This window comes from Rattus norvegicus, chromosome 7 (assembly GCF_036323735.1).
Source record: "Rattus norvegicus strain BN/NHsdMcwi chromosome 7, GRCr8, whole genome shotgun sequence".
NCBI classification, from domain to species: domain Eukaryota; kingdom Metazoa; phylum Chordata; class Mammalia; order Rodentia; family Muridae; genus Rattus; species Rattus norvegicus.
In genome coordinates this window covers 77576722-77591552 of record NC_086025.1, presented here as the reverse complement: position 1 = coordinate 77591552, position 14831 = coordinate 77576722, and the positions used below count along the sequence as shown (strand labels likewise).

At 35.6% G+C, this 14831-nt stretch overlaps 1 protein-coding gene across 2 annotated transcripts in view; it reads right to left on the bottom strand.

Moving 5' to 3' along the window:
* Pkhd1l1 (PKHD1 like 1) overlaps positions 1–14831 on the bottom strand; it is a 174932-nt gene that overhangs the window by 88442 nt on the left and 71659 nt on the right. Inside the window, exons 28-38 of one of the 2 annotated variants that reach the window (XM_039079161.2) lie at positions 14466–14576; positions 13127–13291; positions 11451–11572; positions 9586–9718; positions 8576–8768; positions 6934–7076; positions 6207–6311; positions 5368–5556; positions 3752–3922; positions 3215–3438; positions 1740–2724 (exon numbers count right to left, since the gene is read on the bottom strand). In XM_039079161.2, coding sequence (XP_038935089.1) covers positions 1740–2724; positions 3215–3438; positions 3752–3922; positions 5368–5556; positions 6207–6311; positions 6934–7076; positions 8576–8768; positions 9586–9718; positions 11451–11572; positions 13127–13291; positions 14466–14576 — 2541 coding nt within the window. Of the gene's footprint in view, positions 1–1739; positions 2725–3214; positions 3442–3751; positions 3923–5367; positions 5557–6206; positions 6312–6933; positions 7077–8575; positions 8769–9585; positions 9719–11450; positions 11573–13126; positions 13292–14465; positions 14577–14831 lie in introns of both variants that reach the window. The other variant, NM_001034931.2, reaches the window with a different exon arrangement.

Below are 14831 nucleotides of genomic sequence, written 5' to 3'. Positions count from 1 at the left end.
TAAAAGTTTTTCTACTTTTCTGTCAAGTTTATGTTGATCAAGAAAAATAGGGGCTCCAAAATAATGAAGAGTATTAGCTTTCTTAAATAGCCCCTTCTTCATGTATACAATTATTTTATACCAAATTACCATTATCTGTAAGACCAAATATTGTACATGTGAGTTTTCTTCCTGCTTTCCAATTTTATCCAATCCCCATCTGTATTATTTGTTGTCTAAGTCATGTTATAGATGTCTTTAATTAATTATGAATTTAATCATTCATAATCTTCTGTTTTTGCTAAAATTATTTAGCAATATCTCATATTTATTGAATAGAGTTCATTATTTTTTTATGCAAGCTCAACAAGAATTTATTTGTTCAGAATTCTGCTTATTTCTACAATCTCACGTTTAGTTCATTAGCTCTTTTTAGAAAAAAAAAAAAGTACATTGAGGGCACTAAACATGGAAATTCCACAGGGCAAATTCCTAAATTTTGCATGACTAGAGAATAATCTTTACAGATTATTATAAATTAAAAAACTACAAAAACAATCATTTTTAATTAATATGATAAAAATTACTCTATGATTGCCTAGTGAAGTAAAGATTGTGACGATAAAATTAATTATGAGTCATTACCGTAAAATTATGCATACTAATGAAAATTCATGCTAGTAATAAAACCAAAAACAAAACTAAGTCTAACTAATTTAAAGACAAACTAAATTATTTTTAAAGGTTAAATTTTTGTTTGACATTTCAAATGCTGCATTCCTTTAGAGTAATCGATAGCCTATCATAGTAAATGAAGTAGCCCTGGTCTCTCTCCCTATAAGCTTCTTAGTCGTCACAGATGGTCTTTGGAGGATACATGCAAAGGCAACAACACATGCCATTGCTGATGAGGTCAATACCAGCCCTAGGCAGGTGCCACAGATGTTCTGGTATCTTAGGTGGTGTAAGAAAGCAGGTTGAGCAAGCCATGGATGGAGATTAAGATTAAGCAGTGCTCCTCCATGGCCTTTGTTTCAGAACCTGCCTCCAGGTTCCTGCCTTTAGTACCTGCATTGACCTCCTTATATGATGGATTGTAACAAGGACGTGTAAGCCAAATAAACCCATTTCCTATACAAGTTGTGTGTTGTTTTGAGTCTAGATGCGTTATCCCAGCAATAAAAGGCAAACTAAGCGGCCACACTCTTGACTGTTACACTGCAGCTGCTTTTGTAGGATCCCTCACATAGATGATGAGTATTCAAATAGCATGAGACTAGAAACTGTGGCACAAGGCAAAGGATAAGATGCCGTCCCCATCTGAACATGCCACTTCCTTAGAAAGAATTTTGTTGTACCAATAATACCTAGCTGGAGTTTATAGAAATGAAATATTCTGAACAGGTATCAGTGTTAATAAGATCAATCACTCATGAATCTTGACAGTTGCTTCCTGTGCCACATCAATATTAACAACTACTCGTTTTGCTCCCAAGATAGTCACCTGTTTCTCCCTCATTTGTAACTTAGACTAAGTTCATGGACATTGTGTTCCTATATTAAAGCTGGAATTTTATATTAAGAATGTATAAAAATACAAAATTAAGACTGCACAGAACTCTAATTCCATGCATTATATTATTTGGCTTAAGGAGGACTATGTAGAAGACATACTTTAATATCATAACTCTATAATAATTAATATAACTGTAACATGATGTCAATACAACAAATAAAAAGGCATGTGGATACTGGAATACCTGAGTTTGGGATGATACTTTTGAGAAATGGAGTATCCTCCATGGCATATGTAAATGACAAAGATGGGTAAATGACTGAATTGACATCGATCTTCAGATTGGCTGTACCAGCTCTCCCAGCTGGGGTGCTGCAGTGGACCTCACTGGAGTTGATGAACATAATTTGACAAGGCTGATCCCCAACAGTAACCGTGGTGTTTCCAGGAGAAAAGCCGTTGCCTGTGATCATCAAAGTCGTTCCACCAGCAATGCTTCCAGAGGTTGGTGAGACAGACGCTACTGCAGGGCTGCTGACACTTAGATTTCCCAGAGCCAAGCCCTTAGACCCAACAACAACACTGAGAGAATGAAGTCCAGCTGCTAGTGGAGTCATGAGAACAGTAATATTATTTTCATTAACATCTAGTACTCTGAACTTTTGAATTCCAATAAATATAGAAATCTCTTCCAACACTGTTCCAAAACCCTCTCCTATGATAAGGACACTTCCAGATCCTTGGATTGAGTTTGGAAAGACTCCTGTTACATAAGGAGCAATGTTATCTAAATATGAAAAGCTGCAGTTGCCCTGACATTGGGCAGGCACTCCATGTATTAGAAGGTCTACAAGAACAAGCTGATGGGGAGCAGGAGATGTTTCACATTCAATAGCTGTGTAGGTCACATTTAGAACTTTACATGGAAAATCACCCATAAAGACTTCTACACCTGCAGAAGAAGCCATAAATCCAGAACCTTGAATGGTCACTCTTGTCAATCCTGTAGTTGACCCTGCTTTTGGCATCACCAAATCTATGTTTGGCAAAAGTACAAACCGCCTGTCAAATTCATTGGGCTGTGTGTTGATAGCAGTGCCCAGGTTGTAGACAATCAAAGTAACAATTTCTCTAATGCCAACATCCATTGAGTTTTGAGGGTCAATATGACACATAATAGAATTTTCATTACTTTCCTCTACAACACAAGGGTAGCTACCAATTGTAACCTGGAGGAAAAATGAATATAAAATAAAATGCATTAATTCATTACTCTCATATGAACTTCATGTTTGTATTAGCATCAATTATATTTTTAAAACGGCAATTCTGTGAAGAAGTTGTATTCATAAAAATAATTTGGGATGTAGATGAAGATATATATTAAATTGACCTTATGTCAGAATAGGCAAAACTATATAGAGGGAAACAGATTAGCAGTTACCAGTGTGCTGAAATGGGTGAAAGAAGTGGGTGACTTCCAGTGAGGTTTATTTTATGATCATGACATGTTCTAAAACTTATTCCAGTCAGAGGTGTACAACTTCATTAATATACTATTAAATATACACACGTGTGCAATTGTATACTTTAAGTGAGTTCGTAGTATGCAAGTTATAGATCATAAATCTGGTGAAATTATACCAGGGGATTGTGGTCAAAATATGTTCTTTTTGTTGAGTATGTAAACACTGAGAAGAAGAGTTTCAATTTCCTTACCTTATTAGCACATGTAAGATTACTGAAGCCATGTCCAGTGATAGTTATGAGTTCATTTGCTGTTCCGGTAGAGGGAGTAATGTTGATTATAGAGGGTGAAACGCAATTTGAAAGCTCGAAGAATAATTTATTTGAATGTTTAACCCTTGTATCATTCAGGCCACACAGGGGTTCTGTTGCTAGGCAGCCTGATGCAGTACTTGCCAAGGGTAAATGCACAGGACCTGCTTTAGACAAAAGAATCATGAGTAAGCCACGCACACTGTCCTAAAGCAAGAACTCTGTTCACACTCTCTTACTGTTTACGTTAATTAAGGAGGTAGATGGCTTTAAATTTTGAGATCTGTTATTTTTAAAAATTAATTTTTAAAGTATTTTAATTAATTTATAAATTAATAATTAATTAGTAATTTTACATAATAATTCCTAGCCTTTAGAAGAGGCAAAAGCAGGTAGATCCAGATATCTGACATCTAATCTATAAAGGTCACTTTAAGCCAGGTCATCTGGTGTAGCTTCCATGTGTAACCATCTAACCTGGAACATATGTCGCTTCAATGTTTCCCACACACAGGTGCAGGGGAATGTGCCTGGTTTCAGCTGGAACAACGTTAATGACTCCTTGGAGAGATATGGAGTGAGTCTCATCAACATACCCGCTGCTGTAGTAATGGACTCCAGGAGAAGTAAACTGGTAAGAAAATGAACCTGCCATAAAATAAGATTATACACGAGAGATACAAGCAATTAATGGATCTTTGAAAACTAGATGAGGAAATTGGAAATCATCATTTCAATGCAAGGACAGATGACAATTTTCGTAATTTTTATGTGTCTTATAGTGCAATAGAAAGTAGGAGAGAATGAGTCACTGGCTATAAAGACTTTCTTTTGTATGTTGTTGATTTTGACAATGAAGTTGCATACAAGAAAGATGAGATCCAGCTTTAAATTTTAAAGAAGACCATGGAAACTCTGCCCTAATTTATCAATTTTAAGAAAAAATAAAATGCAAATTTAAATATACTGTTACAAGCATAGAACAAACTAGTTATTTGAAGGCACACTCATAACCATCCTATAAGAGATGCTGATAAGCTAATACTATCAACAAAATTCATTATCTATTATCTATCTATTATCAGGTTAGTGTGACTAAAACATATTTCATTGTGCTTTGCTGCACAATGTATGTTTCAGTTGGTCAATTATCATGCAATCAATGAAGATAATGAAGACCAAAAATAGCATACCAAACATCTTACTTAGTATGTTTAAGATAATTGCTTGACTAGAACAAATGAAACTCAAGACAGATGATCAAAATGTGAATACTTCACTCCTTCTTTAAAAGGGGAACAAGAATACCCTTGGCAGGGAATAGAGAGGAAAAGATTAAAACAGACACAGAAGGAACACCCATTCAGAGCCTGCCCCACATGTGGCCCATACATATACAGCCATCCAATTAGACAAGATGGATGAAGCAGAGAAGGGCAGGCTGACAGGAACCGGATGTAGATCTCTCCTGAGAGACACAGCCAGAATACAGCAAATACAGAGGCGAATGCCAGCAGCAAACCACTGAACTGAGAATAGGCCCCCCCTTGAAGGAATCAGAGAAAGAACTGGAAGAGCTCGAAGGGGCTCTAGACCCCTTCTGAACAACAATGCCAAGCAACCAGAGCTTCCAGGGACTAAGCCACTACCCAAAGACTATACATGGACTGACCCTGGACTCTGACCTCATAGGAAGCAATGAATATCCTAGTAAGAGCACCAGTGGAAGGGGAAGCCCTGGGTCCTGCTAAGACTGAACCCCCAGTGAATTAGATTGTTGGGGGGAGGGCGGCAATGGGGGAAGGATGGGGAGGGGAACACCCATAAAGAAGGGGAGGAGGAGGGATTAGGGGGATGTTTGCCCGGAAACCGGGAAAGGGAATAACACTCGAAATGTAAATAAGAAATACTCAAGTTAATAACAAAAAATAAAAATAAAAAAAGATAATTGTTTGAATTTATTTATAATGTTTTTTTCAATAGGCATAAAATGCCAAGTAAACTAATTACTGGCTTTATTTGTATGAATAATTCATGTAAACATATTTAAGAAAAAGGAGCATACTGAAAACCTCAACAAAACAGAATCATACCTGATGCAGATTTTTGTCTTCCATTTGTAAATCCTTTGCCATCATAAGTAACACTTCCAGGACTGGAGACTGAGAAAATTCTGTACCCTATACCCCTAAGAAAGGGGTGGGCTCGCCAGTACCATACCACAGTATCGCCCACAGTCACATTTAAGACCGATGGTGACCAGGCATAACCTAGTCCATGCACTGGGAGTACAAATTGAGGCATATTTTAAAAGGAGAAAGAAGTAAATGTCTTAATAATTAACCATGCAAAGAGCCATTATTATAAAGTAAGAACAACTTTCAAGTTAGTATTGTACATTTATGTTTGTACATAATTTAAACTCAACCAAAATAAAACCAGGATTACTAGAAAGCAAGATCATGATATGCAAAGGAAGGTATAAATTGTAACTAATAACTCCAGGGTGATGATCAAGAGAACCTGAAAAGAGTTGGATGCTCAAGAAATAAATTGTTCATAAATGTTTCATGGAGTGCTTCTAATGTTCTTATCAACTCTTTACATGGGAGACATTTTGGAAACAACTGGTCATGCTGGTAAGTTCAACTTCAGTATTCATTCTGAAATTCGTGACTAATAATAAGCAGTAACAAAATCACTGGAAATTCCTGAGCATGAAATTATAAAGCCTGTCCTTCTCAACTCAAGCTCATGATGTATGTTACTACATATGTAGTAAGAATGTAACTTTCAATCTCATATGGAGAACACTGCAAAAGTATAAAAGCAACAACATTGATTCTCTGAGCAACTTGAAATAGAAAATAAAAATCAACCTAATCTCAGCATAAAATCTCTTCTTTTTCAATATATAAATCTTGGTTGGTACCTAAGTGTGAACCGTTGTTGGTAATTCTGAATACAGCCCCTGTTGAATGGAGAGTGCATTTGATGACATTTTCTGATGATGATGTAATGTCGCATGGGAAGGAACCTAAACGTATAAAAGTAGGAAACACATTGTAAGTTGTTTTTTGTGAACTACAGAGGTGATGTATCAGTAGTAAAGAGACGTTGCTTAACAAAGCTCTGTGTTACACAGGAGGATCTTTGGTACTTCGCTTCTGACAGTGTTAATGTTTGAGTGTGTGTTTTCACACAAGAGTTCTATTCACATTAAATACACAATGATAATGAAAGATTCAAAAGCAGAGATGTTCACTGTCTCATTATCCCTTTAACCACAAACACTTGGCCTTTTTTACATTAACAAAAAAAAAAGTATTGGAGAGAGGGATCAGTAGTTAAGAGGTCTTGCGCTCTTCCATGAACTCCAAGTTCAGTTCCCATCACCCATATCCAGTGGCCCACAACTACCTATAACTCCAGCTCTAGGGTATCCAGTGTCCTCCTCTGGTCTCAGATGAGTACCAATAAGCATGAACCCTCCCCCCAACACATTATACATAGAAAAGCAGTTAAGACCATTTGTGTAATCTTTCTTATAATATTAAAAAAACACTGAAAATATTTGTGTAACAACCCAGTTCCTCCAGCAGATCATTTTAGTCAAGGAAAGCCTTAACAAGTTAATCCCTACAAGACAAAGGTTTTACCTAAGAGAACAGAATTCTCAGTTGGTATTGTGCTGAATCCAGAACCTATTATAGTGATTTCAGTGCCACCATACAAAGAGCCTCTCTGGGGAAACATGTGGGTGACTTCCAAAATGTACAGTATAGAAGCATTTAACTTGTTCCTGGAAAAGACAAAAGAATGGATTTCCAATGAGTTTTCTTACCTTAATACACAGTGTTTTGGAAATAGGAAATAATTAAATGCATATATAATTAGACATTAACTTTCAGACCAGATAATCTGGTAATTATCCTTATTTTGATTAAACATATATATTAATTTTGAAAACCAGAGTTTTGAAAGATCTGATAGCAGAAGTGTGTGAGATGCAAAGTCTTAAATAATATAGAAAATATGATTTTAAGAAATGAGGTCAGAATAAATAATTGAAATTTCTTAAAGTATTTTTAAAATTTTACTATACTAAAAATGTGAAGACAGGTGTACATGTTTTAAAAAGTAGCAACAAAATTCCATACATTATAGAGTTAATTAATTTTTGTGCAATTCAGTTTAATTTAATTTAATTTTGTTTTATTAAAGATGAAATGTCTGCTAGGGCACCATCAAATTGTGCAATGTTCTGACTGATAGAGTCCAACTCCTTTATCCTATATCCCACCATGACAGCACAGTCTGTAGATTCTAAAGAGGTTTTGTATTGCTTCATTTAACTCCTTTAGCATGCCCAATTGGTGTTTCTTCAACTACCATATAAATACACAGTTTGGGTTTGACTTTGTATATAATATCAGCCAGGAACATCAGAAGCCAGTAGATTTTCAAAAGCGTTATGCCCTCCTCCCAGTAATTCCTACAGGGAATGCAGTTCTGGAGTCTTTGCTTTAGTAAGCTCCTCACTAGTCCTCACATCCTATAAGATATGGGGCAATTAGCTATCCTTCTATTCTGACACCTGCCTTCTTTGCCTTCTTTTTAAGCCATTAATTTAGTAGCTGTTCTTCAAAGTATTCCAAACTAGCAATTGTCACAGGGATGAGCTAAAATTTTGCTGTTAACAGTTTCAGGGAGGAAAATCCAGAATTCCTATATGAAATAGAATCAGCGAGGGATTATCTCTGCTTCTTCCTTTAGATGGCCAGATCCTGGCTTAACTGTCACCTTTTCAGAGCATCCTGCCCTATTCCATGGAATGCTAGTTCCCTTCATGTACATTCTTATTATATCAACGATCTACTATTAATACATTTTTACATTTATAATTGTTATAGAATTGTTTACACATTGATGAAAATCCTCTCAACAAAATTTGAATAACATTAGTGAAGGAAATTACCATAAATTCAGAATTAAACAACTGCTCTCCCTCCACTGCCAAAAGTGCATGAAAACCATTTCTTGGATGCATGCAAATCATGTGATGCTACAAAATTCAATTGTTCAGAGAATTTTATAACTTGTTTTAAATAGTTTGGTCAAAAACCAAAGTGTTATTGTGTATTTAATGAGAATTTTAAAGAATTATTTTATGAGGAGAAACAAAAGGGTAAAAAAAGCAACCACCATATTTGAAAGTTAATGTATAAATTTTTTCCTATCCCAATTTTAGCCCCAAGCATTCGACAGTTCTATAATTTATGACCAATATTAGTATCATACCTCGTTGATGCCAAACCCCAGTTTCTGACTTTGACATAGATCTCATGTTTTCCTGGAGGCAACGTGGGCAGAAGGCATGTGATGTCTGTGAAGTTCGAGTGAAGAATCTGGCAGTGTTTTCCTCCAACGTACACCGTATTTTGTGTGAGTTCACTTCCAAAGTTATAACCCTTAATTGTTAAATTGACAGTTCCTATTTTTTAAAAGAAAAATACAACTTGTTGTATAAAAATTTAACTTTTTATCCAGATACAATTTGCGTAGTAACTGAACCAACATGCTTATCTTTTATTGGATTCAGAAATGTTTTCTACTTCGAGAGGCAAAATTCAAAATGAGTTATGCTATTTTACACATAAAATACATGTTTATTTCACAAAGAAAAAAAGGACTGAAGTATTTTTAAAGATATAATAACTTTATCACAATTGTACATGTTCAGAGTAAAATTTTAGTTTGACTTGTTTGTATTTAAAGTAAAGAGCATGTTTCAATGTAAGGAGCAAAACTGCAATGAGAACCTGTGCTTTGAAGGGCTCTCTCTCTCTCTCTCTGTCTCTCTCTCTCTCTCTCTCTCTCTCTCTGTCTCTCTCTCTCTCTCTCTCTCTCTCTCTGTCTCTCTCTGTGTGTGTATGAGTGTATATGTGTGTGAGTGTGTGTGTCTGTTTGTGTGTGTCTGTGTGTTTGTGTGTGTGTATTTGGACTCAAGAAAAGTGGGCAAAGAAACTTGTAGACTCAAAATTCAGCAATTAATAGGAGCTATAAAAAGATATAATTTACTATAGTTTGAGATTACACAAAATCTACTACTGCTTATAAAGTCCTAGACATCCATTGCTGCTGGACAATGAAAATGTAAATATATACGATGGAATTTTATTCAGAGGGGAAGAAAAAAAAGGATATTACAAAATTTGCATGTAAATTAATGGAACTCGAAATTATCATATTGAGTGAGGTAGTCCAAACCTAGAAAGACAATTGACTGATCTCACTGAAGTATTTCTTACCCAGAATTGTCCGTTCTTTTGGGCTGAAGTCAGTGACAACTGGTGTTTGCAAGCAGCTGTAACTAAAACTATCCTTTGATGTGGCTTGAATTCCATTGGTAATGACAGAAATATCAACTGTACCCTCAATTCTCTGAAATAAAAGGAAAAAACAAAATGGAAATTTTAAAATGATGAAGTATTTAAATTCATTCACTTTGCTGGGGAGCTAATTCAGTCAGTAAATGTTTACGTTGCAAGCATGAGGACCCAAGTTTGATCCCTGTAATACCTGTTAATAAAGGAGAGAATCAGAGAGTGTAAAGAAGCCAGATGTGGTGTCTCGACCTCCCATTCTAGTCTTGTCAGGAAGATCTAGCCAGGGAGACATCATATCTGAGAAAATATGGTGAAGAATCCATGGGGAAATATAAACAAGACTGTGTACATGCACACACACATACATACACCAAAACAAAGACAAATACAAAACTCCAAAGGCTGAAGAAAAATAGAATCACTAAATAAACTCCTAGAAATGTTTCATTTCAGTCATGAATCATTAATTCTTAGATATTTAAAGTTGATACAGTAAGTATAGGTTACATATTTAAATTATCAAGGCAGAGATCTAATAATGATCTTGTAGTGTTTATGTCCATTTAACTGCATATGTATTATTGCATCTTAAGGTTTCCATGGTGCAGCTGAGATGCACTGGGAAAATCGCTCTCTATCTGATGAAGGATAAGATACCAAAGATTTGTTCTTGTTCTCTTGCTATAGACTCAAATCTAATTTATCTACTTCATTCACAAACTAGGTTGCATATTTAGCTGATCAAGTTACATACTCTAAACTCAAACACTAGAATCCACTTTATATTTTCACTGATGGCATCTGTGCAATTCTCAATAAAGTGGCCTTAATCATTTGTTCATATTGTGAAAGCCTCTAAATGCTTACTCTCATCCAGGTCAGCATACACTCATTGACTTTTTTCCCTACACATCTTATCTATGTCTTTGCTTACTCTCCTGTGTTTTGAGATTTGGTGTCCGTGACCGCATCTGCATTTATCATCTCTTTGCACATCATTAGTGAACCAAAGACCTAATTTAAGTCTAAGACTAATTTTAAAACAAATAAGGAATAATGGTTGGTTCTAAATTCTTATATCCTGTAGCAAACTCCAAATTTTTGCCAACTAATTCAAGTTTTAGCACCTTTAAACATAACTTTCTGGGTCAGATGGATGGTTCAGGGGTGAACATGTTTATTGCCAACGATGATGATCTGTCTGATCCCAGGAAGATCCCAGGAAGAGATCTGCCTCTCTGATCTCCATATATGTGCAGCAATAATCACATCACACCCATGCATGTACATAAAAGGTAAATAAATGTGAACCTTCAATACAAAAAATAAAAATAGATTTCTTTTTAAAACCTAAGCATGCTAAGAGTTGTTTATCTGAAATTTACAAATTATTAATAATGGGATCTTTTCATCTTTTATTTTATCTGGTAATTTCCTGGTGACTCTCAAGTGCTGACTAGACATAAAATCTTTTATGAGACTCCATTTGACCTCCTCTCTCCACTGAATTTCATCTTTACTTTGTGTCTACTTCTAATATTTCAGGTGAGATGCATTGTTTACTTGTGACTATCTTCACCATGGTTTTTAAATGTCTCAGATGTAGAAATAATATTTTGACTTTGGATTTTAGGTTAAAATGATGAAGAAATGATTTTTACAGACAACAATGAAAGCTCTGATATTTGGAGAAACATGTCACTTATCTACTCGCCCACCTAGATGCTTCCTCGTTAATAAGATTAGGACTATTGGAGGTGAGGGATGACTGAAGTCAGAGGCCTTACTTTTGATGTTCTGCAGGTAATTCTATTCAAATCTCCTTCAATCACATTGCAGGTTTCATTTCCAACTAAAACAGTTGAATTTTTACTAAATCCAAATCCAGATATTGTCAGCAGAGTACCACCTTTACAAGAAAAAGAAAGAAAATAAAACCAAAAAGTCAGATCAACTAGGAATGAATGAAACTTTGTCACTATCTAACTCATCATTCCCAAGTCATGTGTGATACCAGATAATAGCAAGTGGATAGAGAAGCAGCTCTGCACACAGTTACCAGCCTAAGCCCAGTTAAGCTCTCAAGTGCTCAGTCTTGCCCAGATTGGCTTTGTGGTATATTAGCAGCAACTAGATCTTTGTCCTGGAAAGAAGTGACACTATTTTAATTAACCCATGTGTGGCAAATGAGGGTGCAAAGATTGGATGCTTCAGTTGTTCTTAGAAGGGGGAACATAGTATTCACAGTAGGAAATACAGAGAAAATGTGTGGAGCAGAGACTGGGGGAAAGGTCATCCAGAGACAGCCCCAAGCTGTGATCCATCCCATACACAGTCACCAAACCCAGACAATATTGTGAATGCCAAGAAGTGCATGCTGACAGGAACCTGATATAGCTGTCTTCTGAGAGGCTCTACCAGAGCCTGAGAAATACAGAGTCAGATGCTCTCAATGAAACACTGGACTGAAAATGGGGCCCCCAATAGAGGAGTTAGAATAAGAACTGAAGGAGCTGAAGGGGTTTTCAATTCTATAGGAAGAACAACAATATCAACTATCCAGATCTCCCAGAGCTCACAGGGACTAAACCACCAACTAAAGAGTACACATGGAGGGACCCATGGCTCCAGTCACATATGTAGCAGAGGATGGCCTTATCAGGTATTAGTGAGAGGAGAGAGACACTTGGCCCTGTGAAGGCTCAATGCCCCAGTGTAGGGAAATGCTAGGGCAGGGAGATGGGAGGGTGTGGGTGGATGTGTGGAGGAGCACCCTCATGGAAGAAGGGAAAGAAGGGAAAGGATAGGGGGATTCTAGAGGGAAAATTGGGAAAGGGGATAACATTTGAAATATAAGTAAATATCCAATAAAAAATAAAAAATAAATTTTAATATCTCTAAGCAAGAAGAAAATCTAAGAAAAAAACAAAATGAAGTAAAAGTAAGGCAATTTTAAAAAATACAAAAATCAACACCAATGCAAAATTTCTAATATTAATCATGGTTAAAAAATATAAGTAAGCAAAAGAGCACAAGAAAAAGTGTGTTGTTTTCTGTGTATCCTCTTTGTCAGCCTTCCTTTGTCCTGTTAGTCCCAGAACTTTATTCTAGGTCAAGGAGCTCCGCTGAGACTCTGGTTACAAATGGAGCAGCTGGGAAGCAGAATAATAACTAATAAATCTTATCTTGACATAATTAATGAGGTTGTTATAGAAACATGTAATAATTGATGATATTAATTCAATAACCTGTGACGTAAGCATAAGCAGTTTCCCACTTGTGCTTCATAAGGAAAAGAATTAGCCATCCATTTAATCTCTGTGCCTTTCAAAAGGACATTCTCTTTTAGGCTATGAGTAAACTTTGGGATTCTTGCCCTTTTCCTGATACTAGAAACAAAGCATTGGAAACCCAGTTGTGAAAATGTATGCAGTCACCTCTTTTGAGAGCTGTTAGCTATTACCTGCCAGGCTTCCAGAATCAGGCCAGACATGTGAGATCTGACTCTGATAAACGAAGTGGGATCCCTCACCCTCTAGATTCTGTGCTAGTCCAACACCAGCAATGGACACAGCAACTGGTACATGTCCAGCACTTCCATTCAGAATCTGGCACTTGATCTCATTTTCTATTGATAAAAAAGAAGAAGAAAATGATAAAACAGATGTGGTGGTGTTTTCAGATTTGAAAAAAGAACTCACAAAATTAATTTGTAATATTAATTTTGGTCCTTGTTTTTATGACTTCAAGAAATATATCCAAGTTAAACTATTTTTCTGGTGGGGACAGGGAAATCTTAGTGGGGAGGTAGGATCTTTGCAAGCTACTAGGTGCTATAAATTAATTATTTCTAGGAAATGATAAACAAATATTGAAACTAATCTGAAAATCTTGCCCAAGAGGATCTATATCAAAGTTATTATAATTTAATTTTTAATTAGAGTTTTAATGAATTTTTAACTAAAATTTTCATTCAACATGTTACTGATATCCACAACTGAGTAAAATAACATGGTCTATCAATAAAAGTGATAAAATCAAATGAAAACATTTTCTTCACTTTACAAAGTTAAGTAATACCATTATAACATTGGCTATTTGACTTCAACAGAACATTTAAACAACAGAAATTATTTGGTAAGTGGTCTCGCTAATGTGATTTTAATTTGATTAAATTAAAATGTCTAGGATTGTGAATGAATTAACTATATTTCTACCAATGTCAAGAATATAAATTATAAATGATCTTTAAGTTCTACATAACTGGAGAGATCCTGTTGAAATATATGGTCATGTCCTCTTACCTCATGATGACAACTATGGTGTTGTCACAGCACAGACAGAAGGTTGGCAATGCACTTTTTGGTACAGCACTTACCTAATATATCTTAGGTTCTGGGTTCAATCCCCAGTACATACAAAAACAAATAAACAGCAACCACAATGGACATGATCAGAGACCATGAGAAAAAAGAGACATATTTTGGATATTTTTGTGGCCTAGAGATACATAAACACATGAAATATCTTGTGCAACCACTTTCTAAGGTATATATGAATGGAGGTACAGTGGATCACACTTCATGTGATAAAGACACCGTGTAACACTCAAGTAGCAAATAGTCTATAGTCACAATCAATATATATGAATATTTTCTGAGCCAGGTTGATAATCTCATAACAAATATATATTATATAATATATGTAAATATATATTAGAAAAATTATATTTGTGGTAGTTCTTTCTTCCAATTTCTCTAAGACAGAAACAGTCAAACTTCACGACAATTGAAAGAACCTACCCTCCACAGAAAGAAGAGAGCATTGGGTAGACCCAACAGAGACCGATACAGCAGAGGTGGGAGAGAATCCAGAGCCTGCTATGGTTAGAATCGTGCTTTCTGCATAGGAGCCTGAAAGTGATAAACAGTTACTGCATTTCAGATGAGAAAACTTTGAAGCTGTTATTATAAAATCAGATATTTTTTAGGGAGAATATGCCTATTTTTATGATATAAACATGCCTGAAATTAAGCAGGGGGAAAAGAAACATATATTTGACAATAATATTTTTCCATAGAATTATTCTGTTTTGATCCTTATTTTGGATCTCTGGGTTAATATACATCAGAATAGTATTTCACTAAAATGTGGAATTAAATAAGAAA